Consider the following 25,797-nt stretch of genomic DNA (forward strand, 5'->3'; position numbering starts at 1 on the left):
GCAGTATGGCTCTAACACCAAAGCTGGGGCATTCATTGTTATTTTTCCTCTTTTTTTCCTGCATTTGTTGAGAAGAACATCCTCCAGATTTTATCAAGATATCGTTTAAAATGAATTATAATTTAAATTAATCTCAATTATATTAATTGGTTTTTATATGCATTTTGTTGTCCGTTTTGCAGTCAATAACTAAATACTTAATAAATATGCACTGAGTCATTAGATTATATCATGATTATTACCCACAGTAACAAGTGGGAATAAATGTCAAAGTACATTGCTTGTTCTATTGAATTCCTAAATAATTAACTTATGTTCTAATGTTGATTTAGTATATATTAATTTGTAATATTTTATGTTACCCATATTTTAGCTAATTGATGTAAAGTGAATAATATAAAGCTAGATTATTTCAAGTCAATTTGCAAATGGTAGCAGAGGAATTACTATAACATCATTTTAAAAGATCCAAGTATTTCAGCTTTATGTCATATCTGGAAGCCTTGAATTCAACAAAACAGTCTGCACATAATTCCCCTGAGGAATGGCAACATGCAAAGCTGCCAAGCTGCTAGATTGTATCACTAGCACTGCTAGGCCATGTGCCAATAGAGAGCATCGCTTTTTTAAGAAACATGTCCTCTCCACAAGGTGAAACTGTTTTCCATTGAACTAATCTAATTCTTTTTTAATATCCACATGTTTAGGTAGACAAAACTCTGTTTTTACAAAAATTATCAAGGAAGAATAAGCCTTGTTCATCTATGTCCCAATTATAGATTAAGATAAAAATATTAATCTATGCCCCTAATTTAATTCCTATCACAACAAAGCCTGTTTTAATAAAACATACGGTTTAAATGATACACAAATAATTTTCAAATTAAATGTTGGAATCAATATACTTGTAAATATATATATGAAAATATAAGAAACATAACTTCATGAAAATAATATTACTCTGAATTGTCAATTGCATTGTAGTATAGAAAGGGTTTTGGGCACATCAAAATAAACCAACTTTAGCATATGGGAACACAGAAAGTGTAATTAAGATAAATCTCTTAACTGAAATATATTTTATAATGATAATCTTGAACCAGCATAACTAAACTTGGATCCTAAATATCCAAGCAGTAAATAGTACTTCTTTCAAATCCTTCCCGAGTGCTGTTACCATTTTCTTACCGCTGCTCCTAAGTCAGTAAATTATTCTGTGCACATCCATGTAGGTGCCAGTAATATTCAAGCACCTCATGTAAATGAGCTGTGGCATCATTACAGAACCAGAATATTTCCTATCATCATCTGACTTCCACAAATTTTCCTTTGTAGGCTCTTGATGGAGACACTATTATAATATTTCATCTTCCAAGAGAGATAACTCATTGTAGAACAGCAATTAATGCTGGAATTACTCTATACCACAATTCTGTACCGCACTACATGGCAGAATCATATGCTCATTTTGCCTTAATGTTTTACTTCCAAGGCTGATTGAGCAGACACTTCAAATGGAAAAGCTAACAGGTCTGCACTATTTACTAACATTGAGTACATTAGTGCTATTAATGATAGAAAAAAATGACTCTTTAAAATTCATTCCTTAAATTTAGAATCACTGAGCTCAAAATCATTGAGTATTCTTGAGAATGTGGCCCTTATTGAAAGCAGATGCATATTGTACCTACCGCTGGCTAATGTGTGAAACTGTATCTGAGAGAACATGAACTGATATGTCTTCTTGATACAATGTCACATGGACATGCAACCATCAAACAACACAGCTCACACACACAAAATTCTGTTGTGTGCTTATAATTAAAATAGACAGCAATTTAAGGATTCTTGATAATATAGGAAATGCTAATACAGATAAACATGGACATATTTTACATACTACTACCAAGTTTCCACAAGATGGCAGGTAATGCACATTTTACCATTCAAGGATAAATTTTGCATTCAGGATGCATTTTAGTTACTCATGGGCCAAAACACAAGGAATGGGGTTACTTGACACAGATAAAAAGCAGACCAATGATTCCCCTTTTACGATAAAAAGTCTACATTATGCACATTTTTATATTTCAGAATGGCCTGGATATACAGACATGTCATTTTAATGCACTGATTTGGTGCAATTTGTAATTCCAGTGCAAACAGCACATATTTTGAAATACAATTAGACAGATTGTTAAACATTTATATCTCCTCAAAAATTTAGTTTTAAAATACTTTTTGATCTATTTCAGAGCGGAAACATTAAAGTTTGAATGATACAACAATTACATTTGAATAATACAACTTAAAACAGCAATTAAATTCACAATGTAAATCTCTATATACTCATAACCCAATTTTAAATTGCTTCAAAAAACATACAAAACTACATTCTAGCTAAGCAGGGTTATACTGATCAATTCCTTAATAAATTTTAATATGTTATGTCAAAACCTCTTAAAGCGGACTTATCACTGTCCTTTCGTTTCAGGATCCAACTTTTTCTTCCTTGAAAGGATGCAATTTGCAAGAAATCTCACTCAAATAATTCATGAAGATGTGGATAGCTTTGAGGTGTGACTTTATTTTCCTCAAGAACAATATTTAAAATGACCAGGCACGACAGGTTAAAGTAGCTTTCAGGTGCTGAGTGAGTTTTGAAAGCTCATTAACACGGAAGGAAATAAGGGACGAAGATAAAGACTGATGTAAAGTTTAGGTTGGATCTGACAAAATTTAAAGGAGGAATCAGAAAATACTGACATTATTTAGATAAATCAACACACGTAGAGGGAACAGATAAATGCTTCCAGGGCTCATCCTTCTATACTTCATCACTGTTCTCTCCAACATCTATTTCTGAAACCTAAAGATGATGGGTTTGGTTATTAATAGCAATGATCAGAATTTTTATTAGGTTTCCATAGATGTAGTTAGAGACTGAGTTCTTACTTTCTCACCATCATAGAGTTTATTATTTGAGTAGTTATTCTATAGGAAAATACTGTGATGCTGGGAATCTGAAATAATTGAAAAAAAATCAGAAATATTCTGCAAGTCAGATAGCATCTTTGGAGCGAGAAAACAGAGCTAACCTTTTATTTTTATGACCTTTAATTGGAAGTTTGATTAGTTTAATTGCTTTGATTAGTTACAGGTTATTTGTGCTTAATGAAAGAAAACTTGAAGTGGCTGCTGCTGCACCATGGCAAGATTCCAGGCTAGATTTCCAACAACATTATTGATCTTAGCTGTATTGCTTTGATTCAAGAGACGGAATTTTTTATATAGAAGAATGACTACTTTAAAAAAAAAAAAAATTTGTATACAGATCTGAGGAGCTTTGGCAATAACTAAGCCTTGCCTTTGGAAAAACTGCAAACAGAAGATAGCATTCACATAGTAGCATTAAAGGAATGGCAATACTTTTCTAAGTCGGGATGCCATGCGATTTGGAGGTGCTGTTCGATGCCATTCTCAGTGGGAAGGTCACATGTTTGGATGCGGCTGTACTTATTGTAGCAGTTACTGCATCCATTGTGTGAGCTTAGGGAAAGATTCAGATTCAGTTTATTGTCATTTAGAAACCACAAATGCAATGCAGTTAAAAAATGAGACAACGTTCTCCGGAATGATATCACAAAAAAAGCACACGACGAAACAGACCACACAAGAAAAACCACATAACGTTTGGTAATCCCCAATCTAGAGTCCGGAGAGGCTGCTGCGTATTAATATCGTGCTACCATCTTAGCACATTCCCCAAAAAGGAACTCCAAATCCATCAGACAAAACAAGATTACCCAGACACACCAAGTCAAGAGACCAGCACTACCACCCAACAAACCAAAAACCTACACAAAACCACATAGTTATAGTTAACATTTAGTTGCAACAGTGCAGACAATACCATAATTGATAAAAGACTGACAAAAATCACATAATTATAACATTTAGTTACAACAATGCAGACAATACCATAATTGATAAAAGACTAACTGACAAAAACCACATAATTTAACATACAGTTCCAACAGTGCAAAGCAATACCGTGATCTGTTAAAGAGCAGACCATGGCATGGTAAAAAAAAGTCTCAAATTCCCGACAGCCCATCATCTCACGCAGACGGTAGAAGGAAGAAAACCTCTTCCTGCCATGAACCTCCAGCGCCACAACCTTGCTGATACAGCCCCCTGGAAGCACCTGACCACAGCCAACTCTGAGTCTTTCTGAAAACTTCGAGCCTCCAACCAGCCCTCCGACACCGAGCACCATCTCTGCCGAGCGCTTTGACCCCAGCCCCGGCTGCCAAGCAACAGGCAAAGCCGAGGATTCGGGGCCTTCCTCCTGGAGATTTTTCCGATCGCACCATAGCAGCGGCAGCGAAATAGGCATTTCAAAAGTTTCGCCAGATGTTCATGGGATAACAATCAGATGCTGCTTTGTCCTGGATAATGTTAAACTTTGAGTATTGTTGGAACTGTATTCATCTATAGGTCAGATTCTATAGGTCAGTTGTGGAGAGCGCCCTCTTCTTTGTGGTGGCGTGGGGGAGGAAGCATTAAGAAGAGGGACGCCTCACGTCTTAATAAGCTGGTAAGGAAGGCGGGCTCTGTCGTGGGCAAAGTACTGGAGAGTTTAACATCGGTAGCTGAGCGAAGGGCGCTGAGTAGGCTACGGTCAATTATGGAAAACTCTGAACATCCTCTACATAGCACCATCCAGAGACAGAGAAGCAGTTTCAGCGACAGGTTACTATCGATGCAATGCTCCTCAGACAGGATGAAGAGGTCAATACTCCCCAATGCCATTAGGCTTTACAATTCAACCGCCAGGACTTAAGAACTTTTTAAAAGCTATTATTAATGCTTTTTGAGATAGTGATTTAGATGCATATCATATTTTTTACTGAGTTAAGTATTGTATGTAATTAGTTTTGCTACAACAAGTGTATGGGACATTGGAAAAAAAGTTGAATTTCCCCATGGGGATGAATAAAGTATCTATCTATCTATCTCAGTAAGTGGAAGGTATTTCATTGTATGCCTCTAAATGGTGAAAAGACTTTGGAAAATCATGAATAAGTCACTCTTGCAGAATACGCAGCCTCTGATTCACTTTTGTAATATTTATATGATTAGTCTGGTTGTTTCTGGTTTTTGGTGACCCGGGATGTTTATGGTAATGATGATGCTAATGGAGATGGTCATTTCCCAACACCTGCGGGGATGGAGAAGTATCAACCCAAGATGGTGTCCAGGTTTTGTTTTGCTGTTTGTAGCCATATCCTATTTCTTCATCTAGGATTTATCCCAGTTTAAAGCCTTTTGAGGAAGAGAAGGTTACCAATGGTGAAACAGATAAAAATGGTTGGTCTGTCCAAAGGAACTTCTGCAGAGGTGTCTGGGCTGAAATATTAGTTTTACATCTACAGCTCTATTTATGCTAAGGATTATTCCAAAAAATTACAGATTTCCTTTTATTCCTAATTTCTTAAATTTTTCTAAAAAGAAGCACCCTGAATTTATAAAATACCTTTGATATCCCATTCAGTATATCTCACGTGCTTGACAGCAAAAAAAGTCTTCTTGAAGTATAGGCACTGTTGCAATGCAAAAAATACTGCAACTAATTTGCACAAAGGCAGTTCTCACATAAAGCAATGTAACACTGACTAATTAATCTGCTTTGCTGACATTGATTAAATGATTATGTTTGGTCAGGTTGTTGGGGTGTATGGGGGGCGGTGGATGTAGGGAAAGAAACTTCATGCTCTATTTGTAAAGGTTCCTGGAGATCTTTTATATTTACCTGTCCTCTTATTAGGAGTTACTTTTTATGAATATTAGTTGATGTGACCTCTACAATGTCACTGTAGTAATCTTCACCACACCAAGGATATTATCTTCTGGGTTCCAACCAGAATTGGGTTCCAGCCAGATTGTTGATGCCAGATGGGGTGGTCTGAGTAAGACCGTAAGACACATAAGAAGAATTAGACCATTTGGGCTGTCAAGTCTGCTCTGCCATTTAATCATGGCTTGTTCACTATCCCTCCAGTAGTTGTGTCTAACTTTCACACTCCCTTCCTCCCATCACACTCCATCTGCCTCTCTTTTTCTTCCTCTTTGTCAGTCTCCATCTATCATTCACCTGCCAATATCTCCCAACTTCTTCCCACATCCCCTCCCCTACTTGTCACCACCTGCCTGCTATCTTTCACTCCTAGAGTCAGAGTGTCATACAACATGAAAACATGTCCTTCAACTAACTCATCCATGTGTTACCAGTAGGCTAGTCCCATCTGCTGCATTTGGCCAGCAGCCCCCTTAACCTCTCCTATCCATGTATTGAACTAGTCAGCTTTTAAATTCTGCTGATATATTCAAAGTTCAAAGTAAATTTATTATCAAAGTACACAGATATAACCATATACAATCCTGAGATTCATTTGCTTGCAGGCATACTCAGTAAATACAAGAAGCATAATAGGATCAACTGCAACCAACAGGACAGACAAAATGCAAAAGACCACAAACTGCAAATACAAAAGCAATAAAGATCAAGAACATGAGATGAAGAAGTCTTGAAAGTGAGTCCACAGGTTGTGGGAACAGTTCAGTGATGAGCGAATGAAGTTATCCCAACTTGTTCAAGAGTCTATGATTGAAGAGTACTAATCGTTCCTGAACATGGAGCTGTGGGTCCTGATGTTCTTTTACCTTCTTCCCGATGGCAGCATCGAGAAAAGAGCATGGCCTGGGTGGAGGGGTTGTTGGTAATGGATATTGTTTTCTTGCATCAGCATTCCGTGTAGATGTGCTCAATGGTGGGTAGGCCTTTACTGGTGATTGACTGGGCCATATCCACTACTTCATGTAGGATTTTTGGTTCAAGGGCAATGGCGTTTTCACACCAGACCCTGATGCAGCCAGTCAATATACTCTCCACCACACATCTATAGAAGTTTGTCAAAGTTTTAGACGTTATGTCAAATCTACACAAGCTTCTAAGTAGAGCTGCTGCCATGCTTTTGTTGTAAATGTAAATCTGTCACAGGACAGATTCTCTGAAATAACACTGAGGAATTTAAAGTTGCTAAACCTCTTCACCACCCCCTCCCCCTGATGAGAACAGGTTCATAGATCTCTAGTTCTCCAGTTTCCTCCTCCTGAAGTCAATAATCAGTTTCTTGGTCTTGCTGACACTGAGTGAGAGGTTGTTGTTGTGGTACCACTCAACCAGATTTTCAATCTCCCTCCTCTATGCTGATTTGGTCTCAAAGACTGAAATCATAGGGTCAAGGGGTGCTGTGGGGTTTGTGAAGGCTCCTCCATGTTTTGACGGTTAAAGCATAAGAGACATTGAGTTCATCTGGGAGCAAAGCCTTGTTATCACCCATGACACTTGATTTCAGCTTGTAAGAGGTAATAGTGTTCAAGTCCTGCCACAGCTGTCGAGCATCCTTCAGTCTGATCCGGAATTGCTACTTCACCCCTGAAATGGCTTTCCGGAGTTTGTACCCAAACTTCTTGTATCTTATTTAGTCACCAGACTTGAATGCCACTGATCTGGTCCTCAGCAGGTTGCGAAACTCATGTTTCATCCAGGGCTTTAGGGGAAGACTTGGAATGATTGTGTGGGAACATACTCATCTACAACTCTTTTTATAAAGTCAATGACAACTGTGGTGTACTCATTCAGATACACTGATGAGTCCTTGAACGTGGCCCAGTCCACTGACTTGAAGCAATTCAGTAGTTGCTCCTCTGCCTCCTGCGACCACCTCTTTGTTTTCCTTATCTCTGGAGCTTTGCTCTTTACCTCTGCCTGTGTAGAGTTAGGAGAATGACAGCCACGTGATCAGATTTCCTGAAATGCAGTCTGGGCACAGAATGATAGATATCTATCTTATTGTAATATAGCAGTCTAGGGTGATGGAACCCCTGGTGCTGCAAGTTATATGCTGATGATAACAGGGCAGAGGTTTTTCAAGCAAGGCTGATTGAAGACCCTGATTATGATTTGAAATGCGTCCGGGTGGACTGCTTCTTGTTTAGTGATGCATCTTGACTGCTTGATTTACATTGGCTTTTGGCGGTATGTAAACTGTGGTTAGGATCATGGAGGACAACTCTCCTGGGGTAAGTAGAATGGTCGGCATTTAATTATTAGATGTTTCGGGTCAGGGGAACAAGAGTATGACAAAACTGCCATGCCCAAGCAACACAAAGAATTTATCATAAAATGCAGATCCTGAACTTTTGGCTTCTCTGAATTCACAGTTCAGTCTATCTTGTGTATCGAGAAGCCTTCAGGTCTTACCAATGTATTTGGCATTTCCCAAGTGAGCCATGTCGCCGAGAAATACTGAACACAGCAATTCCTTATTTCCCTCCAATACAGCAATCTTGACCTTAGGCCCTAAATCTTGTTCTCCAGAGATTGTACATTTGCTAACAAGATGCTGGGTAGACAGAATGTCCATCCTGTGCATTTCAGCCTGGCTTGCAGCGCCCCCTCCTCCTAAACCACTATTTTTGGCAGCTCATTTTAAATATGCATCACCTTTTGCATATAGAAGTTGCCCCGGTAACCCTCTTAAATCTCATGCCTCTGATCATAAATCTATGCCCTTTCTTTTAGCATTCCCTCCTTGGGAAAATGACTATGTGCTTTCACGCTGTCTATGTCCCTAATGATCTTATAAACATCAATCTCAATCTCTTATGTTCCAGTGAATAAATCTACGCAACCTCTCCGTGTAACTCAGGCCTCTCAGGACAGGCAACTGGTAAATCTGACACTCATGCTAGTGTAATAACAACGTCCTATAACAGAATGACTAAAATTGTATATAATACTCCAGTATGCCCTCACTGACATCTTCTATAACTGCAATATAACTTTCCAAACTTCTGAGTTCAATGCCCTCACTGATGAAGGCCAGCATGCCAAGTGTTCTTCACCCACCTACCCACCCGTGACATCGCTCCAGCGAACTACACTCAGTGGCCACTTTATTAGGTACACCTGTTCGTTAATGCAAATATCTAATTAGTCTATCATGTGGTAGCATAAACACATGCAGACTTGGTCAAGGTTTTCATTTGTTATTCAGACCAAACATCAGAATGAGGATGAAATTTGATCTAAGTGACTTTGGCTGTGCAATGATTGTTGGTACCAGATGGGGTGGTTTGAGCATAGCTGTTTTACTCAACTTTATTCTCCTGCCTCCTCCCATAACCTTTGATGCCCTTACTACTCAAGAATCTAACAACATCCACTTCAAATAAACCGGTGGTTTGGCCCCCACAGCCAGCTAGGGCAATAGAGTCCTCAGATTCATCCTTTGAGCCACTAAGCCCAGTAACCCCTGACTTTATCCTAGCCTAATCACAGGATAATTTACTATGACAAAATAACCTACTAACCAGCACATCTTTGGAATGTGGGACAAAACTGGAGCACCCGGAGAAAATCCACGCATTCCATGGGGAGGATGTACAGACTCCTTATAGAGGATGCTGGGATTGTACTCTGAACTCCAATGCCCCAAGCTGTAATAGCATTGCACTAACCTTTGCACTACCGTGGTGCCCGTGTAACAGTGTCACAATGTTCTTCTAATAAAAGGAAGTACTGTCTTTCTATTTTATGATTGTGCCCTCTTGTCTGAGACTCCCCCACTGTAGGCAACATCCTCTTTGTGTGCACTCTATCTAGGTCTTTGAATATTCAGTGATATCCCCCCTCAATCTTCCAAAGTCCATTGAGTACAGGCCTAGGGCCATCAAATGCTCCACATACAATCACCCTTTCATTCTCAGGATCATTCTCATGAACCTGCTCTGAACCCTTTTGAATGCCAACACATCATTTCTTAGATAAGGGGTCCAAAATTGCTTACAATACTTCAAGTGTGGTCTAACCAATATATTATAAAGCTTCAACATTACATTCTTGCTTTTATATTCTAGTTTGAGAGTATCTCAGAAACTTCTGATCTCCTAGGATTTTCATGCATAACAGTCTCTAGAGTTTATAGAGAATGGTGTGAAAAACAAAAATCATCCAGTGAGTAGCAGGTCTGTGGGAGAAAACTCCTTGTTAATGGGAGGCCAGAGGAGATGGCCTGACTGGTTCAAGCTGACAGGAAGTCGACAGAATCTCAAATAGTCACGCTTTACAGAAGTGCTGAGCAGGAGAGCATCTCTAAACACACATGTTGAATCTTGAACTGGATGGGCTATAGCAGTAGAAGACCACAATAGGTTCCACTCCTATACCTTCACACTACAATAAATACCTAATTTACTATCATCCACAACAACCTGGCACTCAACATCAGTAAGATGAAAGAGCTGATTGTGGACTTCAGGAAGGGTAAGACAAAGGAACACATACCAATCCTCATAGAGGGATCAGAAGTGTTCCTGGGTGTCAAGATCTCTGAGGATATAACCTGGTCCCAACATATCGATGTAGTTATAAAGAAGGCAAGGCAGTGGCTATACTTTATTAGGAGTTTGATATTTGGCATGTCAACAAATACACTCAAAAACTTCTATAGTTGTACCGTGGAGAGCATTCTGACAGACTACATCACTGTCTGGTATGGAGGGGCTACTGCACCGGACCGAAAGAAGCTGCAGAAGGTTGTAAATCTAGTCAGCTCCATCTTGGGCACTAGCCTACAAAGTACCCAAGACATCTTTAGGGAGCGGTGTCTCAGAAAGGCAGCATCCATTATTAATGATCCCCAGCTCCCAGGGCATTTCCTTTTCTCACTGTTACCATCAGGTAGGAGATACAGAAGCCTGAAGGCACACACTCAGCGATTCAGAACAGCTTCTTCCCCTCTGTCATCCGATTCCTAAATGGATATTGAAGCCTTGGACACTAGCTCACTTTTTAAAAAAATATACGGCATTCCTGTTTTTGCATATTTTAAAAAATCTATTCAATATATGTAATTGATTTACTTGTTTATTTATTAAGTTTTATTTTATTTATTATTATTATTTTTCTCTCTCTGCTAGATTATGTATTGCATTGAACTGCTGCTGAAAAGTTAAGAAATTTCATGTCACATGCCGGTGATAATAAACCCGATTCTGATTACTAACAATGCCTCGTACATTCAGCCCAAGATTGTTATTCACATTTTTTTTAGCTCTTTTTTTTCCCATGGTAGAAATGTCAAATGCTAGAGGGAGAAGTTTAAAGAAAATATTTTGCTTTTGCACAGGGAGTGATAGGTGCCCCGACTGAATTGCCAGGGGGTGTGAGAGATAGAGATATAATAGCATTGTTTAAGAGGCATTTAGATAAACATTTCATCAGGCAAGGAATAGAGGGATATGGACCATGTGCCAACAGCTGGGATTACTTTAGACTGGCATTACGCAAGACACATTCCTGTACTGTACTGTTCTACATTCCATATTTCTTGATCAAGAAGCTATCAATTTCACCTTTGAGGATACTCAAAGACCTGGTGTTGATAGTCATCTTTTGAGAATTCTAAATATTCACATTAGGTCTGCACAGCAGTGATGTCTGGTACCAAGTGATCCTGCTTCAACCCACATTCAGCATCAATGAGTAGCTTGTTGATGAGTAACTGCTCAAAAGTTCAAAGTAAATGTATTATCAAAGTATGTCTACATCACCATATACTACCCTAAAATTCATTCTATTACATTTACAACAAAACAAACAAATACAATAGAATTAATGAAAAACTACACACGAAGACTGATGAACAACAAAAGTACAAAAGATGACAAACTGCAAATCCAAAAGTCAACAAATCTTTTCATCCTCTTGCTTCTGCTTGGAAATATACTGAATGACGTGTAATTAGCTGGACTGCTTCTATTTAAATTTAACAGAAATTGTTTGGGAAGCTTTCTTCTTCATCACGCAATGCCAATATCATTGATGCCTAGCGTTAAAGGGAAACAGACGCTTCAGCTATTAAGTATGTGGCAACCAATAAAGACCAATTGCTTTACCAGAGTTAGTTTGACTAGAGACACCTCTAAGTCTAGTCAGAATTGCAGTGTGGTTTGGAGGATAAGTCTTCAGCGTTTTAGTTGAAATACTGTATAGCCTCCCTATAGTTTCTTCTAACCATGTTACCATGCAAAACACATCAAATTAAATGAACAGTGTACTGGTGAGGATATCACAATGAAACTATGTTCAATCCAGTTGGTATTTTGGAATGAAAATGGTCTTTCCTGTTGTCTAAATGTTATCTCGTCATCCTCTGAGGATGAGATATCAACAAAGCTTATTGCTAGTTCTTAATTGTCTAATACAATTTAGATTTGGAATAGAGCAGGGCTTTGATTTGGTCCAATTGTTGCTGGCTTAATTTTGTGCATATTTATTGCCTCCAGGGTTTAGCACAAGTGGTTTTGTGTTGTTGTTTTAAAAAGTTGGTAAGTGCTGACAGGGCCAGCTTATGCGGCTTATTATTAATTGCCCTTAATTATGTGGTGGTGATCCTCTACAGTCCTTCTAGCAGAGGTTTACCCTCCGATGAAGAAGCTCAGTTGATGGAATGCAGTTCTGCAAAGCAACAGGAGAACTGAGGAGGCAGATGATAGCAAATAAAAAGAGCTTTATGCTCAGCTGGCAGAAAGACTGTAAACTGGAATGATAAGCCCTGATAAATAAGTTAAAACAAAAGAAAAATGTTTACAAGAGATAGTAAAGTGGCCACTTTCCACTGTAGTCGCAAAAATCAAAATATATGTATTGAAGGGTAAAAGTTTTTTTTAGAAATCAGGTCAAAATTGCTGACAGTGAAGACTGTAGGAGTGCAGTAAATCTCAACTAGCAGGCCTGTCCTTTGGGAATGAAAGCTTGAGATACTGCTGCAGTTCCACAATGCGCAATCTTGCTTAGGTTATTTTTTACTTACACAATGTAAATGTTAAATTAATCGAGGAATACCCAACACCAAATGGAACTTTGGTTGAATTAAAATTCTAATAAACAGTAAAAATGTTTTGAGAAATAAATGTAGCCAGTCAATTTTGAATGTTTGTTTATATGAATCAACAATGTCTCATTTGATATGTTTTTGCTTCAATACAGAATTTTGAGTGCATAGTCAAAAATAGAATATTTCAACAATATTTAAACATACCTTCATCACCAAGATCTCTGAAAAGATGATGGGTTTGTTTCAGCTTTGTAGCTCTTGTCATTAGTGCATCAATATCCTACAAGGAAAATTATCAGAATGAAGAGCATTAAAGAATCATAAATTTACTGAAGGTGAATTATGTCTTTAATGACTGCTTGAGAAATAAATTACCAAAAAATGGATAAACATAATGAGCCACACCAACCTGGACTTGCCAAGTTTATATTTCGTTTAATCTAATACCTCTCGTGACATCCCAGGTAGCTATGGATGGATCATTTTCCTCAAAAAGACATTATTTCTTAAAAAGCTAGCCATTATTTTTTAATCAAATTGCCTGATTTAATTTTGTCAACACACTCCTAATATTTAGACAAGTTTAGTTAAGATCAAGGAGCTTAGGAGAATGGTGGCACCTAACGGCGACTCCTTTGCTTGCACCTTCAGTAACAGCTCTATTTCTATCTTTGATATCTCTTTTTTCCCTTATCAAGGTTCTTTTGAAGACGCTGACCTGGAGTTACACGCTGACTTTGGTTCTTTGCGGAAATGGGACCCGCTCTTGGGGCCTCACAACCAGCCGCCTTTCAATATGCTGATGCGGTCTGGAAGACTAGTGCACCTTCAGGGTGCTGGATTTTTGTGACTCTGGAGGTGGGCGGATTTGAGGTCGGTGCTGCTGCCTGAGTGTCGTGGGAGATGGAAGATCGTAAACAGGGAGCTGGCTGTGTGCCCAGAGATCTGAGTTCTTTGGGCACAGAGCTTGGAAAATGCGACGCAACAGACTTTTAACACCATGTGTCCCCTCTCACTGTGAAATGGGGACATCTCTTTTCCCTTATTAGGGACAGAGAGAGCCTGTAATATGTTGAACGAGTAGTCTTTGAGGTACTGAGGTAGTCTGTCTTTATTGATGCTTTGCTGCATGCTCGAGTACTCGGTGGGGCGTGCTGATGCTTTTTTGCTGGTGGGGGGGTTGTTGCTTTACTGCTGCTTATGAATAGGAGGGGGAGTTTGGGGGGCTTTTGGATTCTAACATTTAACTGTTATTCATTCTTTGGGTCACTCCTCTGTCTTCATGGATATTTGCAAAGAAAAAGTACCGTATTTCAGGATGTATATCGTGTACATTTCTCTGACATTAAATGTACCTATTGAAACCTATTGTCACTTAATTCTGACTGATCTGACACTTCCTTGACCTTCATATTGCAATCATTCTCTCTGGTGGATCCTCTTAATAAGATTACTAATTAACTGTCCTTTCTACAATTCCTCACTTGGTTTGATGATGGTTCTCTTCAAGAAAGGTGTCTTGAATACACTTCCTGAGCTCCCAATATCATTTCCAAGTAGATATGGAGATAAAAGTCTCCCTACAGTACTGTGTTTTGTTTTCCATCAATTTTCCTCATTTTCGTTTTATTTTAATGGTTTTGCAAGAATGGGGAAATAATTTCATTCTCTGAAACTAAAGTTACACAAAACAAACTGTTTATTACTTTTAAATGAACAATGACAACTTGTGAATATCACTCCCCAGATCAATCTGCATTTTTTATTGCAGCACAGCAGTCTGTCTTCCTTCAGTTCTCAATTACAACTGGTAACAGCTACAAATAGCAACTGTTGTGTGAAAATCAAAAACGGTGTGGCTACTGGAAATCTGAACTAAATCAGTTCACTGGAGATCAGTTCTAATATAGGCTCTCTGACCCGAAACGTTTTCTCTTTCTGCATATGTTTCTAACTGATGCACCATCGATAACTCTAGGAGACTGGAAGTGAACGATAGGCTTTTATTAACAGCGAAAAGGGAGCACGACCATGTCGAAGACTGAGGGAGGAGCAGTGCCCCAATCGTCTTTATACAGGGGTCTGTGGGAGGAGCCACAGGAGCAGTCAGCAGAGGGGCGTGTCCAGACAGGTATATGTAGTTTACCACACTAACCTGTTGAGTTTTTTTTCTGGCATTTTTTTTTGCTTTCATTGCAGCTATTGGGTAGTGCATTGGTGAACCTCAAACCATGCAAATTTGACTGATCTACCCAACCTTCATTAAAGACTATTAATTTTATTACTGAAGCATATTCACGTAATTAAGAGTTGTAACTTGAAATTGGATTCGTGACTGGTGTGCTATACTACTTTAAGGATCTGCCAAATATAAGTTAAGTTTATATGCTCAATCTATTTTGAATAACATCAATGCATAAAAGTACAATAAATAGAATTATGACCACCTGCTGACAAATGTGGATATTTCTTCATCCAGTCAGCTGGGAGGAGAAGAATCAAGTCTGAATCTCTTTGATTAATGTTAATCAGCAGGTTGATCAAAGATAATGCCAAGTGGCTCCATAAATGTGAACATTAGTTCAATATTCCACCCTTCTGATGAAACTCAAAATATATTGTGTAAAACAAAGGATTTAAAAATATTGTGTTTCCTTTAACATTCAGGTCTTTCATTTTTTCACTGATGTTGGTGGTTTTGGTAGAAGAATGCATAAACCACTGAATCAAATACAATGGTTACATTATTCCTGACATAACTTAAAAAAAACTTGAACAATTCATCAATTTCAAATTTCAATCAATTTATCAACTATATTGAATTACTTGATAAAACGTCCAGCACATTAGTTTGCGGCTGCAGAATTTGCTGGTGATTGAAATTGGTAGCTAGTCAATTCAATGAACAATTGCATTAAATGAAAGCTAAATGAAACCATCTGTATGAAAAACTTACCTGCTTTGTTAATTTCTTTTTATTCATCCTACCTGGGGATAAAATAAAGCAAAAACCACACTTAGATAAATGTATAAATAAGGACAAACTATAAAATGACAGAACTATATATTGACATGGCTGGTTAGCTGAAAAGGAAACCAAAGATATCCTTAGGAATAAATGTGCAAAGTTTCTCACCGTGCACAGTGGTTCCCACAAACTAGACTGCAGAAGAGGTAACTGTGCTACTTAAGGAGGGAGAAAGAAAGCAGATTATAACAAACCAATTAACCTGACACCAGTGTTTGGGAAAATTCTAGAATGTATTTTAAGGAGGAGGGAAGAGGGCATTTGAGAAAATAATAGTTAGGCAGAGTAACTAAATATTAATGGAAATCATGCTTGACAAATCTACTACTTTTCTGAGGTTGTAACCAGACAGAATAGATAAGGAGTGACCAGTGTACGTTGCATTTAAACTTTATGGAAGGCCTTCGATTTAATCAAATCAGAGCACTTTAGAGTTTGGACAGAAAAACAGACAGAAAGAATAAATGGATAATTTTCAGATTGCGAGGAGTTGACAAAAGATATGCCACTCAGATTGATGTTGTACCTGCAACAGATCACAAAGCACATGAATGACTTGGATGAGGGGACCAAAAGTAAGAAATACAAATTTGTTGATGGCTGTGGGAGTTATGAGGACAATGCGGAGTGGCTTCATGAGGCTCCTGCAACACGTGACCTCTCAACAATTCCACCTCATTTCATCATGCATATTGTCCTTTCAGTTCAATGGCATTTCAGCCTCTCTTAATCTTTCCTTCCTTATTAACCTATCAAATTATTTTTATTTCTCCTACCTTAATCTTTCCATGTCATGTGGCTTTGCAAACCCCATCACCTCAATCACAGATCAGCCATTTTTGTTCATTTCTTTATATTACCCTCCAATCACACAATCCTAAAACCACTTTCCCTATTTTTCCAAGTGTGAACTCCCAATTCACTTCTGCATACACTAACAAAATTTCAAGTCATAGAGAAGTACAGCTCAGAAATAGGCCCTTTGACCCATCCAGTCCATGCCAAACTATTTAAACTGCCTACCATCTATGTACCTATCCAAGCTTCTCTTAAATGTTGAAATCAAGCTTGTATGCACCACTTGCACCAGTAGCTCGTTCCACATTCTTATGACCCTCTGAGTGAAGAAGTTTCCCATCATGTTCCCCTTAAGCTTTTCTCCTTTCATACTTAACCCATGACCTCTAGCTGTAGTCCCAGTCTCAGTGGAAAAAGCCTGCTTGCATTTACCCTATCTGTACACCTCAATTTTGTATACTTCTATAACATCTCCTCTCAAACTTCTACATTCCAAGAAATAAATTCCTAACCTATTTAATCTTTCCTTGTATCTCAGATCCTCCAGGTCCAGCAACATCCTTGAAAAATTTTCTCTGCATTCTTTCAACCTTATTTACATCTTTTCTGTCAGTAGGTGACTAAAACTGCACACAATACTCCAAAATGGGCCTCACCAATGCCTTATAAAACTTCAACAAAACATCCCATCTCCTGTACTCAATACTTTGATTTATGAAGGCAAGGCCAATGTGCTAAAAGCTTTACTACGTTTTTCACCTGTGACACAACTTTCATTGAATTATGGACCTATATTCCCAGATCCTTTTGTTCCACCACACTCCTTACTGCTCTACCATTCACTATGTAAGACCTACCCTAGTTGGTCTGATTGAAGTGCAACATATCACACTTTTCTGCATTAAATTCCATCTGCCATTTTCAGCCCATTTTTCCAGCTGGTCCAGACCCTGCTACAAGCTGTAAATTTTCCTCGCTGTCCACTACACACCCAAATCTTGGTGTCATCCGCATATTTGCTGATTCAGCTAACCACGTTATCATCCAGATTGTTAATATAGATGACCAACAATGGACACAGCACCGATCCCTGCGGCACTTCACTAGTCACAGGCCTCCAGTCAGAGAGGAAACCATTCACTGCCACTCTCTGGCTTCTCCCACAAAGCCAATGTCTAATCCAATTTACTACCTCATCCTGAATGCCGAGCAACTGAACCTTCTTGACCAACCTCTCATGTGGGATCTTGTCAAATGCCTTACTATAGTCCATGTAGAAAACACCCAATGCCTTGCCTTTATGAACTTTCCTCGTAACTTCCTCGATAAACTCTATAATGATGAGACACAATCTACCATGCATGGAGCCATGCTGACTATCCTTAATCAATCCCTGTCCATCCAAATATTCATATATCCAGTCTTTTAGAATACCTTCCAATAATTTCCCCACTACTGATGTCAAGCTCAGTGGCCTATAATTTACTCTTTTTTCCCCAGAGGCTACCTGGCCTGCTGAGTTCCTCCAGCATTTTGTATGTGTTGCTATAATTTCCTGGTTTACTTTTAGAGCCTTTCTTAAACAGCACTGGAACAACACTGGCTATCCTCCAATCCTCTGGTACCTCACCTGTTGCTAAGGATGATATAAAGATCTCTGCTCAGACCCCAGCAGTTTCTGAACTTGACTCCTGCAGAGTCTGATGGATCACCTTGTCAGGCTCTGAGGATTTATGCACCTGAATTTGTCTCAAAATAGCAAACCCCTTCTCTTCTGTAATCTGTATAGGATCCAATCCTATACTATCTATACCAAACTATATTGATATATTTGCTATATACTATACCAAACCAATCCTATTGCAATCCTTTTGTTCTTAACTTATCTGTAGAATTGCTTAGGACTCTCCTTCACCTTGTCTGCAAGGGCAACCTCATACCTTCTTTTAGCCCTCCTGATTTCTTTGTGTTCTCTTGTATTTCTTATACTCCATAAGCAGCTCATTTGTTCTTAACTGCCTATACTTGATATTCACCTCCTTTTTGTACTCAAATAGGGCTTCCATCTCTCTTGAAAACCAAGGTTCCCTAAACCTGTTATCTTTATTTTTGATTCTGACAGTTATGTACAAGCTTTGTACCCTCAAAATTTCACTTCTGAAGGCCACCCACCTACCAAGTACACCTTTGCCAGAAAACAGTCCGACCCAATCTACACTTGCCAGATCCTTTCTGATACTCTCAAAATTGGCCTTTCTCTACTTTAGAATCTCAAACCGCAGACCAAGCCTATTTTTTTGCATATTTATTTTGAAACTAACGGTGTTGTGATCACAAGATGCAAAGTGTTCCCCTGCACAAACTTCTTTCACCTGCTCTGTTGCATTCCCTAATAGCAGCCTGGCTTTTAACTTTAGATTTTGCATGACATCTCTGTGGCTATCATCTGCCCAACCACATTGTTATTTCCACTTCTGAAGCTTTCATCCCAACTAAAACATCCCTATTATTTTCTCATATCCCACCAGCTCTAAAAGAATATGACAGGAAGCTAGTTTAATCATATATGGCGAGGTCTGTCAGAACCACTAAAAGCATTTTCAGTTAAAATACTTGTCTGTCAAAACTGCTCAGGATTTCAAGATCACCTCAGAATGCAAGGAAAAAACTGAGCTTTTCTCTACTGAAGATTACCTCCCATGTTGTTCAGTATCTAATCCAAAATCAAATGTGAGAAGGTCATGTACTTCTTTTTCACTAAGGAGTCTATTCTTGGTTATGTCTGCCTAAACAGTATATCAGTGTTTTCCCTAGTACCCCGTGCTTTACCCCACTTTTCTGTTTACCCCTTGATGACTTTTCCAACACCCTGTTTTTCATACTATTCATTGTGCATAATTCATTTAGAGAATAAAAATTACTTTTATAGTAAGGAAGCAGAACACGAGACAATATACCACTACCCCCTTACTTAAAACCACTAGAAGTAAAAAAAAGTATAAAGTAATACAAACTTGAAATCATCATACACAAAACAATACCTAGTTCAATGAGAAATATAAGCTTGTTTAGCTCATTATGCTGTCTTAAATAATGGCTGTGAGAATTTTTTTCCCCTTAGTTTACCATTGCACTTCCCAAATCCACTTGCTTTTGAGTTCACACCTGTTTGCTAACAGTCTGTGCCTAAGAGCATGTGATGGGGATAGTATTACATGTTAAGAAGGCTCAGACTCAGATACAGATTGAGGGGAACTTCATAATGAATAGTTTTTACCAGTGTGAAGCACTGCTGAAATGTAAATTTCTCAACTTAAAAAGACCAACCTTGGTATATTTTAAATACTGATGCAATAATAATTAGTTAGGATTTAAAAGACACCAGAATAAGGGAGGGCAACATATTACATTTTTTACCTGTGAGTATTGAAATGTACTTAACTGGAGAAAAATGACAACTTTTACATAAGTGATTCTGATAATTAGCACAGGAATCTACTTGTATGCTTTATCAAGTTTATTGGACATGGAAAAACACATCTGAGATGGAGTGTGAGAGTGTATTAATATAATGTGTCTGTGTGCCTGGCTCAAGTGGCTTGCAAGGTGGCAGTTAATAAGAAGAGTACATGGAACAAGACCCTTGGGAATGGCAGTGGAACAGTGGAGTAAAATATTGGCGTCCCTGTACCTCCCTCATAGGGAGTATTTGAAAAGACTTATGCTGACCAGTTCTGCAATTCACCAGATATAATCTCTATGGAAACTCTGTCAACATTATTGAAGACTGGTGGTTACAAAGCCAAGAATTTTATTAACATTCCCCTCTTAAGACCAAGAGGATTGATATTATTGTTGGTCCTGTTCATTTTGTGATCCTTCCTGTTGGTTAAATTAAGAGAAAAACTTTTGCCAGCACCTTAGCAAATTTGTCAATTTTATCTCCTTGCCACACTTTCTAGTCTGACAACCGACCTGTCTCCTTTCTTCCCAGTCCCACTTATTTCCAGCTTCTAACCTCTTTTTCTGGCATCCTATCCCTATTTTCTTCATGCTGAACACTTTACCCACAAGATTTATCTTCTGTTCCTTCCATCCTATTCCCAACTCTCCTTCCTAGCACTCATTCAGCTGATATTGTTAATACTTCCCTTAGCAACATTATCCAAAAACAGTGTCAGTTTTCACATGTTTACTGATATCATCAAAACCTGCTTTATGATATCTTGATTCCCTAGAATCTAATTTGTCAATCAGCCTATCTAATATCCAGTAATAAGCTCCAAATAAGTATGGGGAAGACTGAAGCATTAGCTTATGGTCCATGCCACAGAGTCCATTCTCCAACTATCATCTCTATCTCTCTCACTGGTCTCAAACTGAGCAAGTTTTGGCCTTATACTCAACCAGAAGATGAGCTTTAAGCAATATTCCCACATTATCACTAAGATTGCCAATTTTTCTACTACACAGCTCATCATCTTTTTTTTGTACTCAGTGTGCTGTGGATGTTACTCACCTGTTACCCATTCATGCTTCTGTTACATCTAGATTTGACTATTTTGACCTACTCATCTTACCCTCTGTAAACATATGGTCATTTAAAACTCTGCACTGTGCTCCAAGTTGCACTGTCACCAATCATCCTTGTTTATAATGACCAACACAACATCAGTTTTCAGACATCTCCCAGCTCCATTTAAACAATATCTTCCTGATTTTAAAATTTCCATTCTATTTTTCAAATCCATTCATAGTCTCACCCTCTTTATCTACATCCTTCTGAAATATCTGACCACCTTGTTATCGTTGAAGCTAATTATTCATATGTTCAGCTGGCAATTCATTAAGCTCTATCACACTCCCTGTCCTTCAACCTTTCTCTCTCCTTCAATAATCCTCAAAATCAACTTTTGACAGGTCTTAAACGAATGCCCTATTACCTTCTTATATGGCTTGTCAACAGTTCATCATTTCCCTAAAGAACCGGGTTAATAGAGTTGTCATGAGCAGCAAAGCTCTCCTGCATATGGACTTAACAACCTCTAAATTCAGTAGTAGTTTATCTATAAAATGTTTTGCTGACATTGCTAGCTTGTAAGAAGCTCAAAGGAAGTTGAGTAAAACTTTGGATTATTTGGTGCCAGGTAGACAACATTAGAGGAATGTCTTAAAAAAAAGGACATGATTATATACTGTAGTATTTTGTACTACTTACCACAGATTCAGGTCACTCAAACTAGTTGGGTCAGCCAGAATTTATGTCCCACATGAGCTTCCTCTTAGTTATCTATTTATTTATTTATTTATGTATTCATTCATTCATTCTTATCCATCAATATGTATTTTCTTTCCCTCCCTCATCTCTGTTTCTTCAGTTGCTCCTTGAAAAATGCTAAATGCTAATTGCTTCAAGTGTTCCTTGAATGTTAGCCTGACTAAAGCTGCTGGCTGGTTCAGAACTGAAGAAGAATTAAAATCATTTGACCTTAACATCAGCAAAGAGCCAGTGGATGGTTACTTAGTAATAGTAGGCAATAACATAACCAAAAAGAAACTTCAATGTTTGGGGGCCAAATCTGAGCACAACAGAAGCCAACACAATAACTGAGCTATTTTCAATAGAAGTAGCATTTAACATTGAAGTGGCATTCACAGTATAATACACATATAATATAATAATATTCACATTATAATCTCCAGTGAAACTGTTGAGTTGTACAATTCCTGAAAGGGAGAGGCGGAGCAAAGATAGATTTTGGCCAAAAGATGGACAGACAGTTGCTCATTTACAACTAAAGAAAGGAATTGATGGTAAAATGGGTTCAGGCCTTGATAGCAGCTTTATCACTCTTTTGTGAAGAAAAGAATGTTCATATGATGGGGAGGAATCTAGACTCATGACATGGAAAACTGAAACACAAATTAAATACCATTTGTGTATTTTGTTAACGTAATGTCACACGGATGCCAACTGCATTGCTCACATAAACATTAAGAATATTAGAAAGTCACATCAAGATTTATGTCATCAGGCAGGCATTTCTGTTGGACTGCATCACTGAAGCAACTGTATTTAATAACAATAACATCACTACTAGCAATTCTTTTATAGGAAAACAACTACATATAGGTTTAAACAAATCGTAACCCAGCTAGAATTCTGCATTTATGTTTCCTTTATTTTCTTTATGATTACTCCTGGGCTAGTGCAGAAAGAAATTACTACAAAGTAAATAGAACTATAAAATTCCCATAACTAAATTTAATAGGCATTCTAAATACTTTGTGATTACAATTGGCTACTGATATAAAAAAAAGCGACCAGTGAGTGAGTGGGCCAGTGAAGGAGTGGAGATTTGAGGCTTTGACTCGAGAGGCTTCGACGAGAAGAGGCTGAGGACGAGCTTCACTCCAAGTGAGGTAAGGCCAGGTAAGTTCCTTTCAAAGGAGAAAGTTTCAAAAGTTGAGGCAAGTATTGGGTAGGTCATGGCAGCTGAGATCAGCCCCGTGGTTTGTTCATCCTGCAGCATGTGGGAAATCAGGGATACTTCCAGTGTCCCTGACAACTATGTGTGCAGGAAGTGTGTCCAACTGCAGCTTCTGGCAGACCGCATTGAGCGTCTGGAGCTGCGATTGGATTCATATTGGAGCATCCGCAATGCTGAGAAAATTGTGAATAGCACGTTCAGTGAGTTGGCCACACCGCAGGTAAAGGCTACACAGGCAGAAAGGGAAGGGGGGGGGCCACTAGACAGCGTAGCAGTAGGCAGGTAGTGCAGGAGTCCCCTGGGGTCATCTCCCTCCTAAACAGATAAACTGTTTTGGATACTGTTGGGGGAGATATCTCATCAGGGGAAGGCAGCAGCAGCCGAGTTCATTGCACCATGGGTGGCTCTGCGGCACAGGAGGGAAGGAAAAGGAGTGGGAGAGCTGTAGTGATAGGGGATTCGATTGTAAGGGGAATAGATAGGCGTTTCTGCAGCCGCAAACGAGACTCCAGGATGGTATGTTGCCTCCCTGCTGCAAGGGTCTAGGATGTCTCTGAGCGGCTGCAGGACATTCTGGAATGGGAGGGTGAACAGCCAGTGGTCGTGGTGCACATAGGTACCAACGACATAGGTAAAAAATGGGATGAGGTCCTACAAGGTGAATTTAGGGAGTTAGGAGATAAACTAAAAAGTAGGGCCACAAAGGTAATAATCTCTGGATTACTACCAGTGCCATGTGCTAGTCAAGAGTAGAAATAGGAAGATATTTCAGATGAATACGTGGCTTGAAAAATGGTGCAAGGGGGAGGGATTCAAATTTCTGGGGCATTGGAACCAGTTCTGGGGGAGGTGGGACCAGTATAAACAGGACGGTCTGCACCTGGGCTGGAATGGAACCAATGTCCTAGAGGGAGTGTTTGCTACTGCTGTTCAGGAGGCTTTAAACTACCGTAGATTCCGGACTACAGAGCGCATCTGATTAAAAGCCGCTGGCTCTAATTTTAGAAATAAAATCAATTTTTTACTTGTACAGGCCGCACCGGATTTTAGGCCGCACCGGATTTTCGGCCGCAGGTGTCCCACGTTGTAATATGAGATATTTACACAGAAAGATATTACACGTGAGGATTTTTTAACTTTTAATTAAATCCATATGGTAACAAACAAATATATATTGCAAATGCTTTTTTTCGAACCGTGCCTGTAATACGGCTACTTTTAAATATACATACGTATCGGTAACACAAATTACGTTGCATATACTTTTTTACTGAACAGCACGAACAACATTCCAATATCTCCTAGCGACTGGTAAAAATATATATACTGCAGCCTACCAGGAAAAGTTATTGATCGCCTTTAACTTAAAAGCAGCGGTTTCGCTCGGGTCTAATGAGCTCGGCTAATGTGCTCGGGTCTAATGTGCTCGGGTCTGATGAGCTCGTGTAACGCGATTGGGTCTAATGAGCTCGGCTAATGTGCTCGGGTCTGATGTGCTCGCGTAATGCCCCCACCTTCCCGTTTATCGCAAACCGGTATTTTTCCCACAAGACGCGGCGAAACCGGGTGTGACGTCATAGCATCCCGGGATGTAGTACAGAAAACAAATATAGTTAAAACACTTCTAACTTTAACTAACAAATGAATTACTAAGTGAAAATATTATAAACTAAGTAACTGCCATAAAGGCAGCACAATGCTTTTCTTCGAGTGTTTTCCATGTTGATGAGGGTGAGTACAAATGACTGATTTACAATAATTTAATTGTGAAAGTGCGCTTGATTTATCGTACAATTTCATTGGACCTCTGTGAACTACTCATCAGTGCACCCGTGGCTGACAAGGGAAATTAGGAATAGTATCAAGTCCAAAGAAGAAACATATAAATTAGCAAAAAAAAGCGGCACAACTGAGGACTGGGAGAAATTCAGAGACAAGTAGAGGAGGACAAAGGGCTTAATTAGGAAAGGGAAAAACGATTATGAGAGAAAGCTGGCAGGGAACATAAAAACTGACTGTAAAAGCTTTTATAGATATGTGAAAATAAAAAGATTGGTCAAGACAAATGTAGGTCCTTTACAGTCAGAAACAGGTGAATTGATCATAGGGAACAAAGACATGGCAGACCAATTGAATAACTACTTTGGTTCTGTCTTCACTAAGGAGGACATAAATAATCTTCCGGAAATAGTAAGGGACCGAGGGTCTAGTGAGATGGAGGAACTGAGGGAAATACATGTTAGTAGGGAAGTGGTGTTAGGTAAATTGAAGGGATTAAAGGCAGATAAATGCCCAGGGCCAGATGGTCTGCATCCCAGTGTACTTAAGGAAATAGCCCAAGAAACAGTGGATGCAATAGTGATAATTTTTCAAAACTCCTTAGATTCTGGATTAGTTCCTGAGGATTGGAGGGTGGCTAATGTAACTCCACTTTTTAAAACAGGAGGGAGAGAGAAACCGGGGAATTATAGACCGGTTAGTCTGATATCGGTGGTGGGGAAAATGCTAGAGT

General features: G+C 38.8%; 1 protein-coding gene across 1 annotated transcript in view; it reads right to left on the reverse strand.

Annotated features, from left to right (window-relative positions):
* Window positions 1-25,797, reverse strand: part of micu2 (mitochondrial calcium uptake 2) — a 386,621-nt gene that overhangs the window by 137,502 nt on the left and 223,322 nt on the right. Inside the window, exons 4-5 of the mRNA XM_073043710.1 lie at window positions 15,925-15,956; window positions 13,173-13,248 (exon numbers count right to left, since the gene is read on the reverse strand). Coding sequence (XP_072899811.1) covers window positions 13,173-13,248; window positions 15,925-15,956 — 108 coding nt within the window. The remainder of the gene's footprint in view (window positions 1-13,172; window positions 13,249-15,924; window positions 15,957-25,797) is intronic.

Source organism: Hemitrygon akajei, chromosome 4, assembly GCF_048418815.1.
Source record: "Hemitrygon akajei chromosome 4, sHemAka1.3, whole genome shotgun sequence".
Lineage (NCBI taxonomy): Eukaryota > Metazoa > Chordata > Chondrichthyes > Myliobatiformes > Dasyatidae > Hemitrygon > Hemitrygon akajei.